Here is a 20,208-nt window from a genome sequence, read left to right as displayed (position 1 = left end):
TCCATGTTGTTGTTACATATGTGATTTCACATTTAATATGAATAAAATTTTATTCTATCCATTCAGATTAGTGGGTTTCAGGGGTTTCCTAAACAAATTCTACTTTGTTTTAGGGCACTTGGCAAAATTTCGCAGCTACACCCTGATGTACCTGGAGAGCAACAATATTAGTGACTTTCAGCTTGTACAGGTGGTTAGAAACATTTGCTTCGACAAAAACTACTTTAACCAATACTTTGAAATATGCATTTATGAATGTTATTCCACCATGACTATTCTGATTAGCATATATATATATATTGTCACAGTATATGTTAGATGTGTTGGTGTGTTTGCCCACTTGCTGACAGTGCACTGGATGTGGCGTATCCAGACATTCTTGTCCTCCTTGGAGCCAGCATGGAACTCATACATCTCAGGAGGAGAGGAATCGCTGATGAGGAACATGCCTCGCTCCTGATTGGCTATATCCCTCACTATCAGGTTCTGAAGGGACAGTACTGGAGGTTTGTCCTGCATCACACAGCAATGGATTGTTTGTTGTTGGAGAAAGTAATAAATAGAAACAGAGGAAAGGTGAGAGAACAACAGTAGGAACTGTTGTTTTTCCAGTCATCTGCAAAACAAATGAGCCATCTGGGAATTCAGTTTTAGTGTGCTCTTTTATGTGTGTGAATACTTTTTCTTACCAGACATGGAAAGATGTACCTCTGGTCTTTCTCCTGCAGAAACACCAGGATGTCTGTCATCAATAAGACCTGCATATCTACAGGCACACATACACACATACACACACATACACCAGACACACACACACACACACACACACACACACACACACACACACACACACACACACACACACACACACACACACACACAAATATACAACCACACATCAAAATACTGTCAAGTTGTTGTCTTTTTTTCCAATACAGTACATACAGATGGGTGACAAATTAAACGAAAAAAAAACAGCTTCAATGCACTTTGGCATTGATTATACAAGTCTCTGGATCTCTTGTCTCTGGAATATCTTCCAAAAGATATTCCCTCATTTGGTCTTTTGATGATGGTAATGGAGAGCGATGTCTAACACATGGGTCCAAAATCTCCTATAGATGTTCACCTGTCTATATGTTTAAGGGTAGTTTGGGAGTAGGTATTCACAAAGTCTGAAGTTCTGAAGTTCTTGTTGTCTTGTCGTTATAATTTTAACTACACAGTCCCATTTTAAGCAACGAGGTTTCTGTTGGCTCAATTATTTGTATTGCTGTCAAGCAGGAAATACATCTCTAACAATTGGAAAGTGTCTCATAACCTTGTCAGGACCACAGAAAGGGAACAGACAGTCATCTGTCGACCAGCAAGGACATACATTGTCACATAATGTCATGTTAGAGAAAAATTAGAAAAACTTACAAAACCATTAAATGTAAAAATTCTTAAAATTGCTAAAAGTGTAACAGTTTATAAACTCATGGTGCCATTGTGCCAAAACAGACTGATTCCTAGAGCTCTACAAGACTGTTTGTTAGTGTGTGACTGGAAAATAGATTGAAGGAATGCATTATTTATATGAAAACTTTGGATGTTATGTATTCAACACCTGAAGAGTCAAATCCATTGTACTGTTTGTGTTAGCAAACATTCATAAGGTAATAGACATGTTGAGTATAAAACATCAATAAATCGGATTATGAATCTGAAAGAGTTTAATAGTAATAAAGCTTTAAGTGCCTTCTGCTTTACATGCTCAAGACTTGATAAGCATTGAACTGCATGTTGGAAGTGTGGAACTGAAACGATCAAAACTAGAACTGCAGGCAGGTATTAACAGGCCCTCCACGCAATCCGCACTCGGCGGCCCCCCCACGGGCACAATGCAAGTGTCAATATTCAACCAAGGTTGGAAATGTTTCTGAGGGGTATTCCAGTAAACGTTGTTAACCTAGATTGGGGTTGAGTGAACCTATTGGGATTTATCCCAGGTTTTGGGTTAAGTGATCCAACAGTCAGGAGGTTCCTTAGATGTTACTTGAAACAATTTATGTAGATTGGATTTCAACCTAAGATGAGTTTGAAAAAGTAGGTTTTGCATTTGCTTTTGCATTGCGTTTTTGAATGTGCAATGTACAATGTGGAACTTACTGGCCAAAACACACTTATCTTGATTATAATGCCACCTGCTGGTGGACATGTTTATTTTTGGTATATGATGTGTGCACCATTCTCTACCTCACCTGAGAATTTCACTTACATAACTTTTACGGTGTATGCTGCAGTATCACTTTTACCAACAGAGGAATGCATTGACATTCCTGCCAAGGATTTCACATTATTCCGCTGATGTACAGCAATGTCCGAACAAAGGCAAGGATAAAGAAGACTGAAAGCAAGCACAGGGATTTCAAACTGCATAGACCTCAAGGATCAACACTATGCCTTTTTGTGAGAAAAGCTGAAAGTAAACAAAAATTCTGTGTCCAAAAGAAAGCTCCATAGAGCATCTTTAATTTGAATCGCTGGATCACATGATTCAGAAATTGGTGGAATATGATCATCTACACTAACTGTTTTCCAACCGACAAATAATAATGTGCTAAAATGCTTTAACAGGAACACTCACCGAAGTTTGTTGTCTGTTTTCATTTTTTTTGGCTATGATTCTTGGGTCATATTTTCTTGGTGGCACAATGAACAGCACAAGTGGCACTCTTAGAGTTTGATATTTTTCTGACCTTGAAATCCATTTTACCAATACGTGGGATATTTTGGTGAATTGCAGGGTGCAAAGGTGGGACTTTTATTCATATGAGGCAGTGCATAGCAAGTTGTTCGTATTTTGGTGAGCATCAGGTCTGAGACGTGATGAGAACAGATGTCTTAGAATAATGTTTGTTTCTGGTGGAAAGTCACTCTGCTGGCAAAGTGTGGTTTCGTGAAGAAAAGGAAACAAAACACTTGCAGCAAATGTGCAGCAATAAACACTCAGGCAGTAGATGCATAATATCAACATAATAAATAATTTTTAATGTGGGTAAAGCAGGAATGTTGGTAAATCAGTCTACTTTAATCTATAAATAAATATGAGTGATTCCTGTCAGTATCTTTTGTCCTCAGCCATCTGAAGGCAGCAGGACGTTGATAAATCTGCAGCCTTTAACTTGAAAAATGCTTTGGTGATGCGCTGTAATGCACTGGACTACAACCCTCAAAGAATGACAGACTACTACTGAGCTAAACAAAGAGAAAAGGGATTTCAACAGAGCAACAGATAAAGACAGAGTTTGAGTTGTTTGAAATACCCTTACCAAGCACTTTATTAGGAACACAATACTAATACTGACTAGGTCCTCCCATTGCTGTTGAAAGAGGCTTAATTCTTCATGGCATGGATTCCAAAAGATGTTGGAAACATTCCTATGAGATTGTGGTCCATCTTGACATGATTGCATCGCATCATTTTTGCAGATTTGTCAGCTGCACATTCATGCTGCCAATCTCTCATTCTACCACATCCCAAAGGTGTTCAAATGGATTCAGATCTGATGACTGGGGAGGCCACTGAAGTAAACTGAACTCATTGTCATGTTCATGAAACCAGTTTGAGACTACTTTTGCTTTGTGACATGGTGCGTTATCTTGCTGAAAGTAGCCATTAAAAGATGGGTAAATTGTGGCCACAAAGGGATGCACATGGTTAGCAACAATACTCAGGTAGACTCGTGATTAATTGATATTAAGGGACCCAAAGTGTGCCAATAAAACCTTCCCCACACCAATACACCACCACCACCAGCTTGGATTACTGATACAAGGCAGGTTTGGTCCATAGATTCATGCTGTTGATGCCAAATTCTGACCCTACCATCTGCTTGCCTCAGCAGAAATCAGCAGATTCATTAGACCAGGCTACATTTTTCCAGTCTTAAATTGTCGAGTTTTGTCGAGCCTGTGCCCCCTGGAGCCTAAGATTTCTATTCTTGGCTGACAGGAGTGGAACCCAACGTGGTCTTCTGTTGTTGTAGCAAATCTGTCTCAAGGTTCACCATGTTGTGTTTTTTGTTTTTGACACCATTCTGTGTAAACTCTGCATGAAAATCCCAGGAGATCAGCAGTTTCCAAAATACTCAAACCAGCCCGTATGGCACCACCCATTCTGATGTTTCCTGTGAACATTAACTGAAGCTCCTGACCTGTAATAACAGGATTTTATGCATTGCACTGCTGCCACATGATTGGCTGATTAGATGAATAAGCAGGTGTAGATGTCTTCCTAATAAAGTGCTCAGTGAGTGTATTTAAATAGATTGAGGAACAAATCCATTAACAAAACTCCCTTACACAGCATGGGGAGTTAATTTATGTCTTTTTGACTGGCTACCTGCATCAATATATGTCTGTCATATTAGGACTATCCCTTCAGGTTAAAAGAGAAAAGAGTGGAGGTGGGGGTCAACAAAACAAAAGAAAAAGACAGAGAGAGGTGTCAAAAGCCATCAAGGAAAACCAACAACAAACTTTACAGAACAGAAATAAACACTTCTTATGTTTTGGAAGAATTCCATTGACACATGCTGGCCATACTGTCGGTGGAGAGTATGTAGTACCACCAGAGACCTTTCACTTGAATAGGAAAGTGGTCTCAGACTTTTGGACCCCACTGTATGTGTGTATGTAATCTCGAATCTGCCCTGAGAGTTATCCTTGTGTCTTGCCTCCCTCCAAACTTTCAAATATCTGGTGATATGATTCTGTCTTTATTTTACCTGATAATTAATTCATTATGCTAATTATACAATTTGCCCACTATACAACTAGTACTTGGGTGGAATAAACCTTTATAACTATAAGTGGAATAATGCCTTAGTTGCACTTTTGTGGTCCTCCAATTTGCTAAGTGGTGCTGTTGAGAAAAACTAGGATCCTAGAAATGTGGTGTTAAGACTGTCCTAAAACTGCAGCCTCCTCTATCTTAGGAACGTAGAATAGGGGTACTTGGGCACTGCCAGGGTACAGTAGAGGCAGCTGTTTTCTGCTCTACCAGTGATTCATGAGCCACAAAAAGTGACTTGTGTATTTTGTGGTCTGTTGGCAATCTGTATGCAGCAGGTAACATGGGTGGTAATAAGCAAGAGAAGAAAAAAAAAAAAAAACACTCATAAAAGGGCTACAACACCTACAGAACATACTAATGTCCCAAAGGCAGCAAATTTTCAAGCAAGTACTCACACTAATAAGTTACCCAGATAAAAACATATACTTTATGGATTAAATATAATACAGTGTCTTGCAGATTAGCATGGAATCAAAGATAAATTAATGTGTCTGATCATTTAGACAGATATAGTTTTATTTTTTGTTAAAATTAATAGTACTGGGTTTGCATGTCTTCTAGGCGTCCCAGCATGCAACAGTGTCATCAATTCATTCTTTCTGAGTTTTTTTCCATTTTGTAATTACAGGACATGATAACTGTTATAAGAACCATAGAATTATAAGAATAACTGTCTCATTGTCAAGGCACCACAAATGGTCGTGAAATGGCAAAAAAAGGACTGTTTACTCTGCCCTTAGATTAACTGCCTGCCTGCACAAGCAAATTCAATCTTGGGTCAGTATGATTGACCTGCCTAAAACCAAAGTGACTTATTGGTCAGTATTTCTGATTTGCCCCTCCTAGACTGAGTCACAGGTCACCTGAAGGATGGCAATGTTTGTCCATCCAACCGTCTGTCCATCTGTCTGTCCATTTGAGCACTTTGGTCCAGATAATCCTTTTGGTTTTCGGATCCTGTCGAAGCAAGTGCTCTTGATGGACTATTTATGTCACGTCACCCACAGCACAGCTCCCCTGCACTTGAGCATGTCAGGTAACCACCATGAAACCATAAACTTTCACATCACTGACTTTCCTCAGTTAATTTTGGGTTATCCCTGGGCAGACATAACCCACATGTTGACTGGACCTCGGGGGCTATTCTGGGGTGGAGTCCTCACTGCCATGCTGTCTACTTAAAGTTGGCTACATCTCCCTCTTCCCCCAACTCCAAGACTTCTGAGTATCCTGACTGCTCCCCCCAAATATCTGGACCTCCAGGATGTGTTCAACAACGCCCATACCTGTCTCCCTCCTCATCGCCCCAATGACTGTTCCATTGACCTCCTGCCTGGCACTTCTCCATCCAAGGGGTGCCTATACTGTCTGGCCCCAAAACCAAGGCTATTGAAAATACATTGTTGAATTCTTGGCAGGAGGCATCATCTGTCTGTCCTCCTCCCTAGTGGTGGCCAGGTCCTTCTTCGTTGAGAAGAAGGACAAGTCTATTCGACCATGCATCGACTTCAGTGGACTGAACAACATCACTGTAAAAAACAGTTACCCTCTCCCACTCGTTTCCACTGCCTTTGAACTGTTGCAAGATGCTACTGTATTCACTAAACTGGATATGGGAAATGCTTATCACTTGGTCCGCATTCAGGAGGGGGATGAGTTCAATACACTGAGTGCTCATTGAATGTTTGGAATATTTTTTCATGCCTTTTGGTCTCACCTGCTGTAACAGGCCCTAGTCAATGATGTGCTCCATGATGGCACCAATGTGGTCAAGGTGGTCAAGGTGGTCAAGGTGGTCAAGGTGGTCAAGGTGGTCAGATGGTGACCAGATGGTTCTCCAGAAGCTGCTGGAGAACCATCTGGTCACCATCTGACCACCTTGACCACCTTGGTGATCGAGGTGGTTACCTCTGATGTGGGGGTAGGGGCTGTCCTTTCCAAATGCTCTGCTCAGGGTCAAAAAATCCGCTCCTGTGTTTTCTTTCCCCGCAAGCTCTCAACATTGGGAACTGGGGGCAGTTAGCTGTCAAGCTTGCTCTGGAGCAGTGGAGGCACTGGCAGGACAGGACGGAGCAGCCGTTCATCATCTGGATGGACAAAGAACCTGGAGTGCATTTGCACAGTCAAGCATCTCAACTCTCGCCAGGCTCGATGGTTCTGTTTTTCAACCGGTTCAGCGGTTCTTTCATACCATCCGGGCTCCAAGAACATCAAGCCCGATGCCCTGTCCCGTCAGTTCCAGTCAGACAAAATTCCTGGCAACCCTGACAACATCATCTCTTCACATTGCATTGTGGTAGCAGTCACCTGGGGAGTTGAGCAGCAGGTAAAAGGCTCATACACTAATCAACCTACTCCCAGTAACTTTCCTCCTAATGGCCTCTTTGTCCCAGTTCATCTCGTTCTCAGGTTCTCCAGTGGGGCCATTCGTCATGTCTGGTGTGTCATCCAGGGGCAAACATGCACACTGTCCCGCATCCATCAGCACTTCTGCTGGTCTACCATGGTGCTGATATCCAGGAATTTGTGGCTGCTTGTTCTGTCTGCTCAATGTCTCCCATCAAGCCCAAGCTGGGTTCCTGCGGCCACTTCCCATCCCTCATCAGCCCAAAAGTCCAAAAGTGTGACTCTCTAGTCAGGACCTGCCTCTAAGAGTGGAGTCATGGAAGCTTGCTCGTTGCTTTGTTGTCCCCTTCCCCATCTCCAAGTGACTCTTCCCCGCCCATGAAACCAGTTTAGATGAAACCACGTCCACTTCTGAATTGGTTAGGGTTAGGGATAGGGCTTTGTTCATTCTGTCAAGGTTTTCGTTATACGGACATGGGCTTAGTGTCCTCTAAACTGGGTTGGAAAATGACCATCCCCTAATCAGCTCCTAGTATATATGCTGGCCCATTTCCACTCATTCTTGCCAGACTGTCTATTGTGCTTACACACCATAGCTTTCCAGCATTGTTGCCTGTTTTTTCCGGTTTCCTGTCTGACGGTTTTTAATCAACTGCCCATTTTTGGACTTCGGATTTTGCCTTTTACTGCTCCTTTTGCCTTTTTGCCTGGATTATCTGCCTGCCTGTTACGCTGCATATGCCCTAACTGCGCCTCCTGTTTTCCCTTGCCTGTTAATTCTTGTTGAGTCTTAATAAAGGTGAATTGTTTTGAACTTTTACCAGTGCCTTGAGTCGTCCTGTTGAGTCCTCTTTTACCTGAGCCATCATAAATGCAAAGGATACTGCATGAAGTTAACATCTATTGATAGCATCCACGAAGAAACTCATTGCTCACAAAACTGCAACATTAATTATTAATTAATTGTTTTTATAATAAATTGTTACATTGGTCTATCAACATAAACTGCTCTTGATGACCAGTCATCCTGGCTCCTTTCACAGGCCCTGTTGAATTTTGTGACAGTGACATTTACTTAAATACAGCTCTGTCTAGTCTCATCAATTTCTGTTGCATCTCTTACCACCGAAACAGTCAAAGTAGTCTAGAAGAAGAAACATGAAGAAACATGTGCACTTAAACAGGCTTGCAGGAGATTGGAGCTCAAATGTCAAAAATCTAAACTGGAAATCTTGTACCTACAGTAGCACGAATGTAAGCTGATTTAGAGCTGTGCTCTGTCCACTGCTTAAGCAGTGTATTTCTCTTGCTTAATCAATAACAATAAACATAATTCAATATTTCTTTCTGACAGTGTTTTGCCAAACTTGTTCAAAAGAAACCGAATCTTAGTTGCCCGTGCTTTAGGGCTCATGATTTTTTTTCTGTAGCAAAATAGATGAGATTAGATACAAAATTCGTTCTTCATCTCCAGCTTTTTCTGTGGAACCAGTTTAGCATTATGTTGAATCCCAAATAGTCTCTGTTTTTTTGAGACTATATCTCTAGAATTATTGTTTAAGTTGATGTTGGCTTCAAAACCTACTACCTTCCTCCTCAACCCTCTACCAGATAACCTTTTCAAGAATTTCTGGCCAGTTTTAGAAATTGCAACCCTAAATATTGTTAAATTCATTGCTTACATCTGGCATAGTCCCCACCAGCTCTAAAACTGCTGTAGTTAAACCGTTACTTATGAAAGCCCCAACTAGATCCAGGGTCTTTTAATAATTATCGACCAGTCTCTAACCTTCCACTCTTTTCAAAAGTACTAGAAAGAGTTCTGTCTCAGCAGCTTTCAGCCCACATATCTAACAAGAATCTTTTGAACCTTTTCTTCTGCTTTCAGGGCCTGTCACTCCTGAAACTGCAGTAAAGTGGTAAATGATCTTCTGCTTACTATGGATTCAGATTCAACCCCCGTGCTTTTCTTATTTGATATCAGTGCCATAGATCACTGCAAATTCGGTCTTTTGTGTCTATGGCAGATGCTCCTAATTCATGCCTTTGAGTTACGCAGCCTGGATTATTTTAACGTTTTGTTTTCTGGCCTTAGAGTTGGATGTGTATCCAACAGGGAAATGTGGGACTGAAACCCACTGATTAAAAAACATTAAACTTTTCTGCTAGGAAAATGCATCTGTCTGTACTTAATAAATAGATATTAAAGTATACAGACTTGAACCCCAGACCTGTTTAATTTTGACAATAGCTTAACACCACTTAAAAAAATACGGCAGACTGGAATAAATTTGTGAGAAAATATGTACAGGTCATTTTATTTATCATGCTTAAGTTCACTCTGCTTTCAACTGTGAGATGGATGTGTCATGTCAGCCTTTTCATTATCCATTTTCCTTTCTATTTTTAGTTGATTAAGATTCAGTTTTTTTAGTGATATTTGGTGTGCTCTGCAATACTAGCTAACATCACTCATATTAAATATTGAGGTCCACTACCCTTTGAATGGGTCAAAGAATGACCAAGACTTCTATGAAAACGTTTTGGGTCAATATCTGATGTAAGTGTGGCACAATTAAGGTACTTTCAAATATGTAGAGGTTGCCAACACCACCTCCATTGTTTTCAGTGTAAACACGACAGCAGCTGTGCCACTGACCATGGTAGAAGCTGCAAGCAGAGAGGGGGCGGCTGGTGCTCTCATCAACCGCAACAGCTAGCTACTGCTGCTGTCTGAGTTGGTGATAGTCCAATTTGCTGCCAGGGCTCACCATGTGACCATGGCAACCACAAATACTACAGTGAGGGAAATGATACAAGAGCTGATTTTACTATATCTGGGTTCTCTAATTTACACCTTTTCACAAGCTCAGAGCAAACATACTAATGAAAAGACAGTAATGAAACAACATTAGCTTCAAAATTTGATTATCTGGGCTTATCTCGGCTATAATAAACAATGTTATGATATTAGCTTGCTATATTAACCATTTCTTATTCCTAACCATTTCAACTACAAGCTGCTGTTTTCAGCTACATGATGAAATTATAGTAGGTGCCTGTGTTGTATGGTATAAGCTGTAAGGACAGGATGTTGCCACCAGCCACAGTGGCACAATTGCTACCTGCTATCAGCATAACTTCGATGTCAGCAGGCAGGAGCCACAGAGGTAACTGGCTGACCAAAGGTACCTTTACTTATTAAATGATTCCTGAACAAAGTCATTGCATTATTAATTTGAGAGTTTGTCTATGTTTACAGTCCTGGTTGAAATCATTGGCACCCCTGAATTTTAAGTACAAAATTTAGAATATTTTCCAAAATAAATGCAAATTAATTTATATTTAATTTAATGTCCAAAGTTACTGAACAACAAAAAAAAAAATGCTTTCATATAGTGAAATAAAAAATACAGACAGAAAATGTGCGCTTGACACAATTATTGGAACCCTTTTGATGAATTTAAATTAGTTCCTTAAACAAAATATATAAAAAGTAAGACTCACCTTGCTTAATTTTCAGCGTTCACGTGACCTGAATTAACCAATGAATGATGGTTTACTGCACAAAAACTTGTACTCTCAGCCCGTACCATACACTGCACACTAAACCAAGTAGGGCTCCATGGGCAAAGGCCAAGGGGGACACCAGTATTGAAAGAAAGGCACAAAAAGACTAATGCTTGCAAACACTTTCATAGATAAGCAACAATCTCGTTTATTATACAACATTATCTGTCCATAGACAGATGAAACCAAAGTAGATCTCTTTGGGAATGCAGTACATCAGTTTGTTTATAGGTATCGAAGTGAAGCCCATAAGGGAAACAACACCTTACCTACAGTAAAACATGGTGGAGGTTCTATCAAGTTCTGGTACTGGAGGTACTGAATGTATCAAAAGAATTATGAAATCAGAAGATTACCAAGGCATTTTAGAGAGAAATCTGTTACCCAGTGCGAGAGGTGAATCTGGTATGGCTGGAATGGTTGAAAAAGAAAATATGGACTTTTTTAAACTGGCCAGCAATGAGTCCTGATCTAAAATCATATTGAAAACCTTTGGCATGAGCTAAAATCTGCCATTGCACTCCTGCAAACCTAAAAGTTCTTGAACACATATATTTTTGTTTGTATTATTTCACTATTATGCGAGTTTTATTCATTTATTTATTTATTTTTGTTCTGTAACCTGGGACATTTTATTAAAATATTTTGCTTATTAAAAATTGGTTAATTTGCATTTATTTCTGACTAATGCTAAATTATGTACTTAAAATTCAGGTGAGCCAAAAATTTCAACCACGACTGTATGTGCATTTAAGTGTTCATTTAATGTTAAAATGTAGGGGACAGTGTTATTGTTATTCAATACTGGAAAAGTTCCAGCTTGTGTCAGTGTTGCTACATTGGCAACATGCTCAGGAATAGACATAGGAGTGTGGTTTCAAAAATTTCTGTGTTTGAGATGGAAGCAGAAAATACAGCATAGGGATTGCTAACCTAAAATACTATTTTTGCATTTTCAGATGGTGATATTGATACTGATACTGATTACTGTAGGTGATTACTGTTGATTATTTGTAATTAGTTGATTATTCATTCATTACTGAAGCAAGATAGCAGCTACTATATAATGGTGCCTATACATGCAGTTGTTTCAGTAGCAACATGGGGGGATAGTGATGACAAAAGACCTTGTGTGAGGGGAACCCAGGACTGTAGCATTCCAGTTGCCAGTAAGGACTGTCAACCTTAAGTACTATTTTCACTTTATTAAATGTGTAGCACCAGAATAATATTGTTATGTGCAGTGCTACATACTGTAGATTCACTTAATTTACACACAGACTAATGTTTTCACAGTACTGTGTACCTTTGAGTCGGGATCCTGGAGTTTTCCAGAAAAGCATCCCTTCATGGACAAGTCTCCGGCGGAGCAACTCTCCGGGCTTGAAAAGTTCACCATCCCTCACTCTGGTCTCAGCCCTTGGATCCAGCTTGGCCTGGATCTCTTGCAGCCTTTGTGTTTTCTCCAGTTCCTCCATCTGCCAACCAGGATAAAAGTCATCTTCCATTTGGAGTCCAAAAGAGAATTAAAGAACATGAATGAACCTAACTAATTTGATTAAATTTAAATGGAATATAGTAATAGACCTTACAAACTATCATCTTAAACTTAAAACTGCATGGAAATGTAGTAATTTTCTGGTGGATCTGCCACCTCTGACTGATGTCATTAAATACTGCATCTTTTTTTATGATTTTTGCAAGGAAGTATTTTGACCTTTGACCAGGCCAGTTTGACTGTGTTTAAGAGAAGTAGACAAGACAGGTTCCCAGTTGGAATTGAACAAGAAAATGTTACTGTTGTTACGAGGTCGGCATTCAATAGGACTAGATTACCAAGACACCCTTAAGTACTATTTCTTAATCACCTTTGTGACATGATATTATATTCATTTATCAGACACTATTGTTTTCAAAGTGACTAAATGCATTTAATCTCTACAGGAGCAAGTGCAGATGTTATCAAAAAATAAGGAAGTGCTAAATGTATCCCTTTCCAAACAGTGTTCTGTGCTTAGGTACAAGTGCTTGGAAGTTTAATCATTTATTTTTAATAATTACAAAATTAAATACTGCTACCACTACTACTACTAGTCCTACTACTACTACCACTAATTTAATAGGAAAAGGAAAAGGAAAAAAAATGGTTTTGCTATCACAATTGTATCGCATTGTGAAACATCAAAAATATCATTTAAGCAGTCACATCTAACAATTTAGTATTAGTGAGACATTCCAGTACTGCCTGAGTGAGCACATTGCAACACTGCATCATAAAACCCCAAAACCTCAAAAAATTAGAACTGTAGGTCCCACATAGTATAGCATCAGGCTACATATTTTTCCAGGTCACAGCCCACACATAGACCAACCAAAATATGCGCTCCTAGTGCCAAACATTTAGGAAATACTGCAATTTAAAAACTCATTTTTTTGTCCTCTTGAGATTTCTGGTCTCAGTTAACATTGGAGTTGGGGAATTTGGATGTCTCTCTTGTCAGTCTGAAAAACGATGTGCTATTCCAGTTATTTAGATAGTTACATTGTGCGAGAGGATGAATATGTTTTCAGCTTTACAAGTTGTATGAAGTGTGGAAATTTTGGGAGTCAGAGCAGGCTGAGTTCTTGATTCTTTGACTCTTTTCGCAGGAAGTGAACAACTGAAGCTTTAAGCACTTTACATCACTCTAGGTTTGACCATCTAAAGGTCATAGAGGTGTTCACATGTATGAATGAATCACTATCAACAAATTTTCAAAGTGAACTGACTACACTGAATCACCATTGTCACTGACTGAATCAGTAGCTTTCAGCAGAGGAGCTCAGGTCCTTTACAGACACACAGCTCAGCTTTGATTCATGAAAACAATTATAACCTGCTAACTGTTGTAAAATTAACGTTATGTGCAGGTATAGGCTAGTTTTGTACTGAACTGAACGTAACAGCTGGGGCTAACAACAGACTGAATGTACTGCTGAACTGAAAACAGTCAGAATCAGAGCTGACTGTTGGGCCGTGTCAGCTGTGATGTGTTCACTTACTGTTGTGAGTACTGATATGCCTTTAAACTGTGATGTGTTAGGTTATAGAAAAAAAGTAACTGAACCACAGTATATAGTCAGTGACTACAAATCTTTGAACAAAATTGAATCAAGTTATTCATATCAGCTAAGTGATCATGATTTCCACCTCTAGAAAGAGCAGGAAGCTTGAGCTGCGATTACAAAAAAATGTAAAAAGCTGTATTAATGTGCCGTCACTGGTAAGAATAAATCAAGTTGCTAGGTGAAAGTAAGAATTAGTATGAAATGGTTGAAGAAGAGTTGAAAGGGTCAAATGTGATTTGAATGGGGAAAATGTTGAAAAAAAAGCAAAATATTTCAAAAAGTATGAGATCTTGAAAAGGTTAATAGAAGCGCTAATGTCCAAAATTAGCTGACCATTTTGAAGTCTGAATAAGGTTTGAAGGTTTACCTGTGCTAAAGTTAAAATGTGTCAAAAAATGAGGAAGAATAAAAATAAGAAGTTAGAATACCATGGGTGTGCTTGCTTATGACCAGCAATTACAATGTATTAAGTATGCTGTTTTTTTCTGTAAAACCAGAAAAAAATAAGAGTAGGCAAAACAGTGATGCTTATATGAACGATGTGCACAGAATGTTTAAATTTGGTAAGATACAAAGTTGTGAAGAATGTTGATGAGTGGAAATGGGTGGAACCCTTAGGTACAACTGAAGTGAATGGGAGAAATCCACAGATGAGCCAAAACAACCACTTACAGATGACGCAAATGGCATTGATTATCTTGTAACAACAGTGCATGTCAGGCTCTGAGATATATTAGACAGTAAGTGAACAGTAAGTCGGTTCTCAACATGGTAGTAGTCAACATGTTGGACGTGGGAGAAATGTGCAGGTGTAAAGACCTGACCCACTTTTGCAAGGGCCATGTCATTATGGCAAGACGACTGGTTCAAAACCTCTCTGAACGGCAAAGCTTGTGGGGTGCTCCCATGGAGAGGGCTCCGAGGAGGGACAGACCACGGACCAGGGAAAGGGTGTTAGGGAATGTCCTCGAACAAGTTTGATCTGTGGTGGCTCCACTTCATAACTTGCAGGACTTAAGGATGTCGTAGTTTTGTGCTTTCTCATCTTCTTCTCTCTCCTCCTGTCACTTTCAACAGGTACTTCTGCCTCCGGTGCTGCAGAGTCTGGATCTGTGACGGGGCCACCTACTGCCCCCATTAATTGTCTCATTAATTATTATTATTAACCTTATTATTATTATTCATTTTATTATTAGTCTTGTTATTGTTATTGTTAGTCTTATTATTAGACCTACCAGTAGCCTTATTATTGTGTTATATTATCTTTCCTCCTGCTCTCTCTCTCTTTCTCTCCCCCTCTCCCCCGCTCTCTCCCACTCCCTCTCTCTCACCCTTTCTCTTTCTCTCTCAACCCAGCGTCGAGGCAGACGCCCACCATGAACTGGGTTCTGTTCAAGGTTTCTGCCTCTTAAAAGGAAGTTTTTCCTTGCCACTGTCGCCAAGTTCTTGCTCATGGGGGAATGTTGGGTCTCTGTAAATAATACTATAAAGATTATGGTCTAGACCTGCTCTATATGAAAAATGCCCTGAAATAACTGCTGTTATGATTTGGCACTATATAAATAAAATTGACTTGACTTGACTTGATATAAAACACAGGTAAACTTCAGAGGGCTTGTAGATACCATGCCCCAGTGTGTCAGAACTGTTTTTGCAGCATGCAAAGGACCAACTGCAATTAGGCAGGGGTGGTCATAACGTTTTGGCTCATCAGTGGACAGGCCAAACACCGTACACCTGGGTGAGCCACATGGTCTTGTGAAAGCAGAAAGCTGTGTCCACTCAACCTGAACTAATGTGTTTCCAAGGAAAAGCCAGCAGACGTTCATATTTTCTCCAGAATTTTAATTGTACAAAACTAAAGCTTGTAGCTCCAAGACTTTTACAATATTAGTTTTAGCAGACGTATTGAGCATGAGGCTGTATCATTTAGTTATACGGTGTTAAAATTAAGGGGGGAATCTGCAAGTAGAAGAAAGGAGCAGTAGAAGAAGCACTAGGCCAGCAATTTTTAAGGCAGTATAGAAGAACAGGTATAAGCAGCAATGTCATATTGGTAATGTGTACATAATGTTTAAATGTAGTAAGATACAAACTTGTTCACAATGTGCATGTGTTGAAAGGCTCAACCTTCACTTACAAAGGCAGCAAATGGGAGCAAGACATAGCATTGGTAATGAGTTAAGGCCAAACACCATATACACCTGTGTAATAGTCTTGTGGGAGCAGGAAGTTGTGTCCAATCAACCAACTTCTATAATCAGAAGTGTTGTCAGGAGCACCTTTGGGATCGAAGTCATAATTTTATGACCTACAGTAACTAAAAAACCTGACTTGGGTAATTAACACTGTTAATTACTGAGCCACCAGGTGTCCCAGGAGGCACAAGTTGACATTTTCGTGGGGAGACTGCCCCAAAACTTTCAATTGCACCAGCTCCTCGAAGATTTTTACATTATTAGTGGCAGCAGGAGTAGCTGAGGATGAGGATATACTGTATGCTTACACAGTGTTAAAATGAAAGATAAATCTGTAAGTTAGTTAGTTAAGCTTTGTGCATTCAGGAAATCAAAATCTCTTTTGCAAGTGATACGTGAGAACAAATTACATTTACAAAAAATCACAACAAGACAATTAATTCCATCAAAACAATCATCACACACACACACAAGCACTCACACGCACGCAAGCATGCACGCACACAAGCATGCACACACAAATTAAAACAGTCACAAATATCATTAGAAATATCAGCTAGTAAAGCTTTAACGTGTCAGAAGAATGAATGTCTCTAAGTTCAAGCTTTGCTGCACTTCATTCCAGTAGTACGGTGATACTGGAAATCCATCTGACCCAGTTCAGAGTTGTTATGAGGATTTTTTTAAGCCAATCAATCCTGTGATCTGATGTCAGGAATATCAGCTCTGAACTCAATTATCGCTGTTAAACATCTTGGCAGCTTAGATAGCAAGGCCTTATTGATGAAGAGACAGGTCTGCTGATGTCTACTAGTTGTCAGTGATGAACATCCATCCTTTTCATATAACTCACAGTGTTGAGTGCAATAGCTGTCCTGTGTAATGAATGGAATGGTACTGTGGTTGACAGCATCCATAGATTAAAGGACAACTTCAAAGATTTTCAGTTTGATTCCTATGGGTCTAGATTGGGGAGTACATCTATATGAATGGCATTAAACTTCCCATTATTATAATATCTCTCTGTATCTAATTGGAAAACTCCTCCAGATGATGTTGTGGAACCTGTTTAGAGTATAAGCTTTACTTCCTCATTCTTTGTAGGCCTGCTTCCAAGGATGGTCATGTCCAAATCCAGAATAGATTGGCACTGTGTCTGGGGTGACTCGCTTGGCTTCACCCACTGGTGCTCGGTGATGACTGGCATTGTGTCTGTGTGGCAGATTGCAAACTGGACTAAATGGACAGAGGAACATCCTTTAAGTGCAATCACATAAATCATAAATGCTTTAGACTAAAATTATATGGTGTTATGTAAAATACAATGCATTGTTAGCTTTCAGAGTAGCTTACTTACTGAATACATACATACTTACATACTGAATCGCAAAAAAACTTTGTACAATTATTATTTATTATTTCCATTTCCTACCATCTGCATGTCTCTATGTCAGAAGCACACTGTGGCTCTGTCCCTGGTACGCTCTTACTGTCATGTGTGTACATGTTGGTGTTTACTCTTTTTGGACTATATTGACTGACAGCATATCTACATTTATTTGTTCAAAGGGCAAATCCTTGGACAAGACGAACGTCTTTTCTGCAGTCAAATCCAACTGAAGGTTTTCTTCTCTTATTTGCAACGTGAACTTTAAATGTGATGGTCTGTATGTATTGTTTCAGAGGAGAGCATAAAAACATGCCTGCTTTTTAAGTTATGTACAAGTGGTTATACGAGTTAATTCTGGTCCAGTGTATCTTCACGCTGCTCTGTTGGTTTTCTTAGCTCAACACACCTTCCTCTGATTGTATTTTTAGTTTTTGTAAATACAATGCTTATGTCACAATTACATTCATGTATGATAACCCATCATAAAGGTCTTAGTTATGTCACGATCTGCCCCTGTGAGTGACTTTATGCCTAGACTATTATTTTCTGTTTTACCTTGTAATTATTTACCTTGTGTGTCTGTTGGTTGTTTTACTTCCTGCCCTTGTGTATTTCCCGCCTTTCTGATTGCCTGCCCTGCCCCAATAAGTTTCACTTGTTCCCAATGACCTTTGCCTTCCTTATGTATTTAGTCTATATGTTCCCCTCAGTCTTTGCAAGTTTGAGTGTTTTGTTCCGGCGTTTTTTCCCCAGTGTTATTCTTTGTGCCTGCAAACTTCCTTGAGTTTGTTCCTGCCTTTTTGCCTGCCATCTAACTCATCTTCCTGTAGGTCTGTTTACATCATTAAAGTATCTTTATTGTACCAACCTGCCTTCGTGTGTGTCTGCATTTGGGTCCTCCCTTCCTGTGTAATGACAGTACGAACTGACCAAAATTATGGACCCAGTGGACACTGCTTTCAAATATGAATCTTAGAAACAATCATCAGGTTGTATGACAATTGGTGGTATGCTCCTATATCGTGAGTGGTTAAAAGAACTTCAGAGAGGTAGAAAGAGGTAGAAAAATAACAATGAGGCTGTTTTGAGGAGGGCACGCATGGAAGCATCCTCAAAGCCATGGCTGAGAGATACTTTACATGACTGGCTTGAAGATTTTGTAAACATTCCAATTCTCAGTCAGTCTCACAGCCTGGTATCCATCAGCCAGTCTCTCAGCATGGTATCCACAAGCCACTTTTCTCGTCTGTTAGCCACCAACCAATCTTCGAGCCTGTTAGCCAACAGTGAGAACTCCAGTCAGCTAGCCCACGTCTGCTATCCTCCAGTCGTCTAGCCTATGTCTGCGAGCCTCCAGTCTGCCTCCCCTTTGGCTAGCTTCCAGCCAGCATCCCAATTGGCTAGCTTTCAGACTCCTAGTCTCCGGCCTGCTTCCCAGTCAGCTAGCCTTCGGGCTACCTCCCGATTGGCCAGCCTCCGACTTGCTAGCCTCCGACCTCCCTCCCAATCAGCTAGCCTCCGACCAAAGTTGGACCTGTAAGCCTCCAACTTGCTAGTCTCCCACCTGCTAGGCTCCCACCTGCCTCCCATTTGACTAGCCTCCAGCTTGTTAGCCTACAGCTTGCTAGCCTCCAGCATGCTAGCCTTCAGCGTGCGCCAATTCGGATTGAGATAATAAAACTGCAGCCTTCCCTTCCTGAGCCGGCTAGTTGGCTGTGTCTTCCTGTTCCCAGACTGACAAGCCTCTTGGCCAATACTAACCCTTAAAACTATGAGCAGTCCCCTTCCCCTAGAAGAAAGCATGGGTCATGGAGACATCGATTCCCCAAGCTGCCCAGCACCACAGAAACCCAGCTATCCAGCAACACCGAATCCTCTGCTGCCCAGCAATATGACTGATGGCAAGCCGGGCCCCAAGCCTGACCCTGAGTTGGTTGTCACCTCCGATTTCTCGCCTGTTCCTGAGTTGGGGGTGCCAGCTGACTAGAGTTATTATGCTAGACTACTTTACTATAATGTTAATCGTTTTAGCTGTTGTTTAACTCTTGTTCTAGTATAGGACATCATAATAATAACTAGTCTGAATAATTCCTTGATTTGCTACACTGCGATTATTATTATGACCATATGCCTTTCTTCATGTTACACGTAATATTCTTACACTCAATTTATTTTCAGCATCATTATTGACTGACTGTATTATTGACTGTGTGATAAGAACGTGTATGTGGTCTCTACTCTTAAAATCTCAATTAAATTAATGTATTTGGATTAAAGTAAGTTTTCAGGAAAGTACAATTTGGCACGAAAAGGTTGTTTCTCCCATTATAATCCACGCCTGGACCTGGTCAGTGATAAAAAGACTAGATGGCTTTGTTTGTCCCCATTTCTTTTTGCTCTCTTTCGATTTTGTTCCTCGTTTGTTAAGTTTCTTTTTACTTAAGTATTCCTGCATTTTTCTTTTTCTCCACACCAAGCTGTGCACCTTTCTATCTTTAGTGGAAACCAACCTATCAAACTGAGTGAGGCCAAGTTTATGAATTTTTGTGTCAGAAACAGGAGAACGATTGGAGAACTAAGAAAATATTATCCTATAAGTTACACAAATGTGAGGGGTGGGGGTTGGCTGCCCAATATAGTAGTCAGAAAATACTTTGGTACCTGCTGGTCTATTGAACTAAGAAGTTCTCTGATCATCGTAAGAGCCTGGGCCAGAGTAGAGGCTTCTTCCTCATCCTCTGGAAGAGAAACAAACA

The 20,208-nt window shown here is 40.1% G+C and overlaps 1 protein-coding gene across 6 annotated transcripts in view; it reads right to left on the bottom strand.

The window, feature by feature from the left end:
- arhgef1a (Rho guanine nucleotide exchange factor (GEF) 1a) overlaps positions 1–20,208 on the bottom strand; it is an 88,026-nt gene that overhangs the window by 29,058 nt on the left and 38,760 nt on the right. For all 6 annotated transcript variants that reach the window (XM_040121083.1, XM_040121087.1, XM_040121085.1 and 3 more), the window contains 4 exons: positions 20,114–20,190; positions 12,063–12,234; positions 690–766; positions 341–513 (listed from right to left, as the gene is read on the bottom strand). In XM_040121083.1, coding sequence (XP_039977017.1) covers positions 341–513; positions 690–766; positions 12,063–12,234; positions 20,114–20,190 — 499 coding nt within the window. The remainder of the gene's footprint in view (positions 1–340; positions 514–689; positions 767–12,062; positions 12,235–20,113; positions 20,191–20,208) is intronic.

Source organism: Xiphias gladius, chromosome 24, assembly GCF_016859285.1.
Source record: "Xiphias gladius isolate SHS-SW01 ecotype Sanya breed wild chromosome 24, ASM1685928v1, whole genome shotgun sequence".
NCBI lineage: Eukaryota > Metazoa > Chordata > Actinopteri > Istiophoriformes > Xiphiidae > Xiphias > Xiphias gladius.
This window is presented reverse-complemented; position numbering and strand designations above follow the sequence as displayed.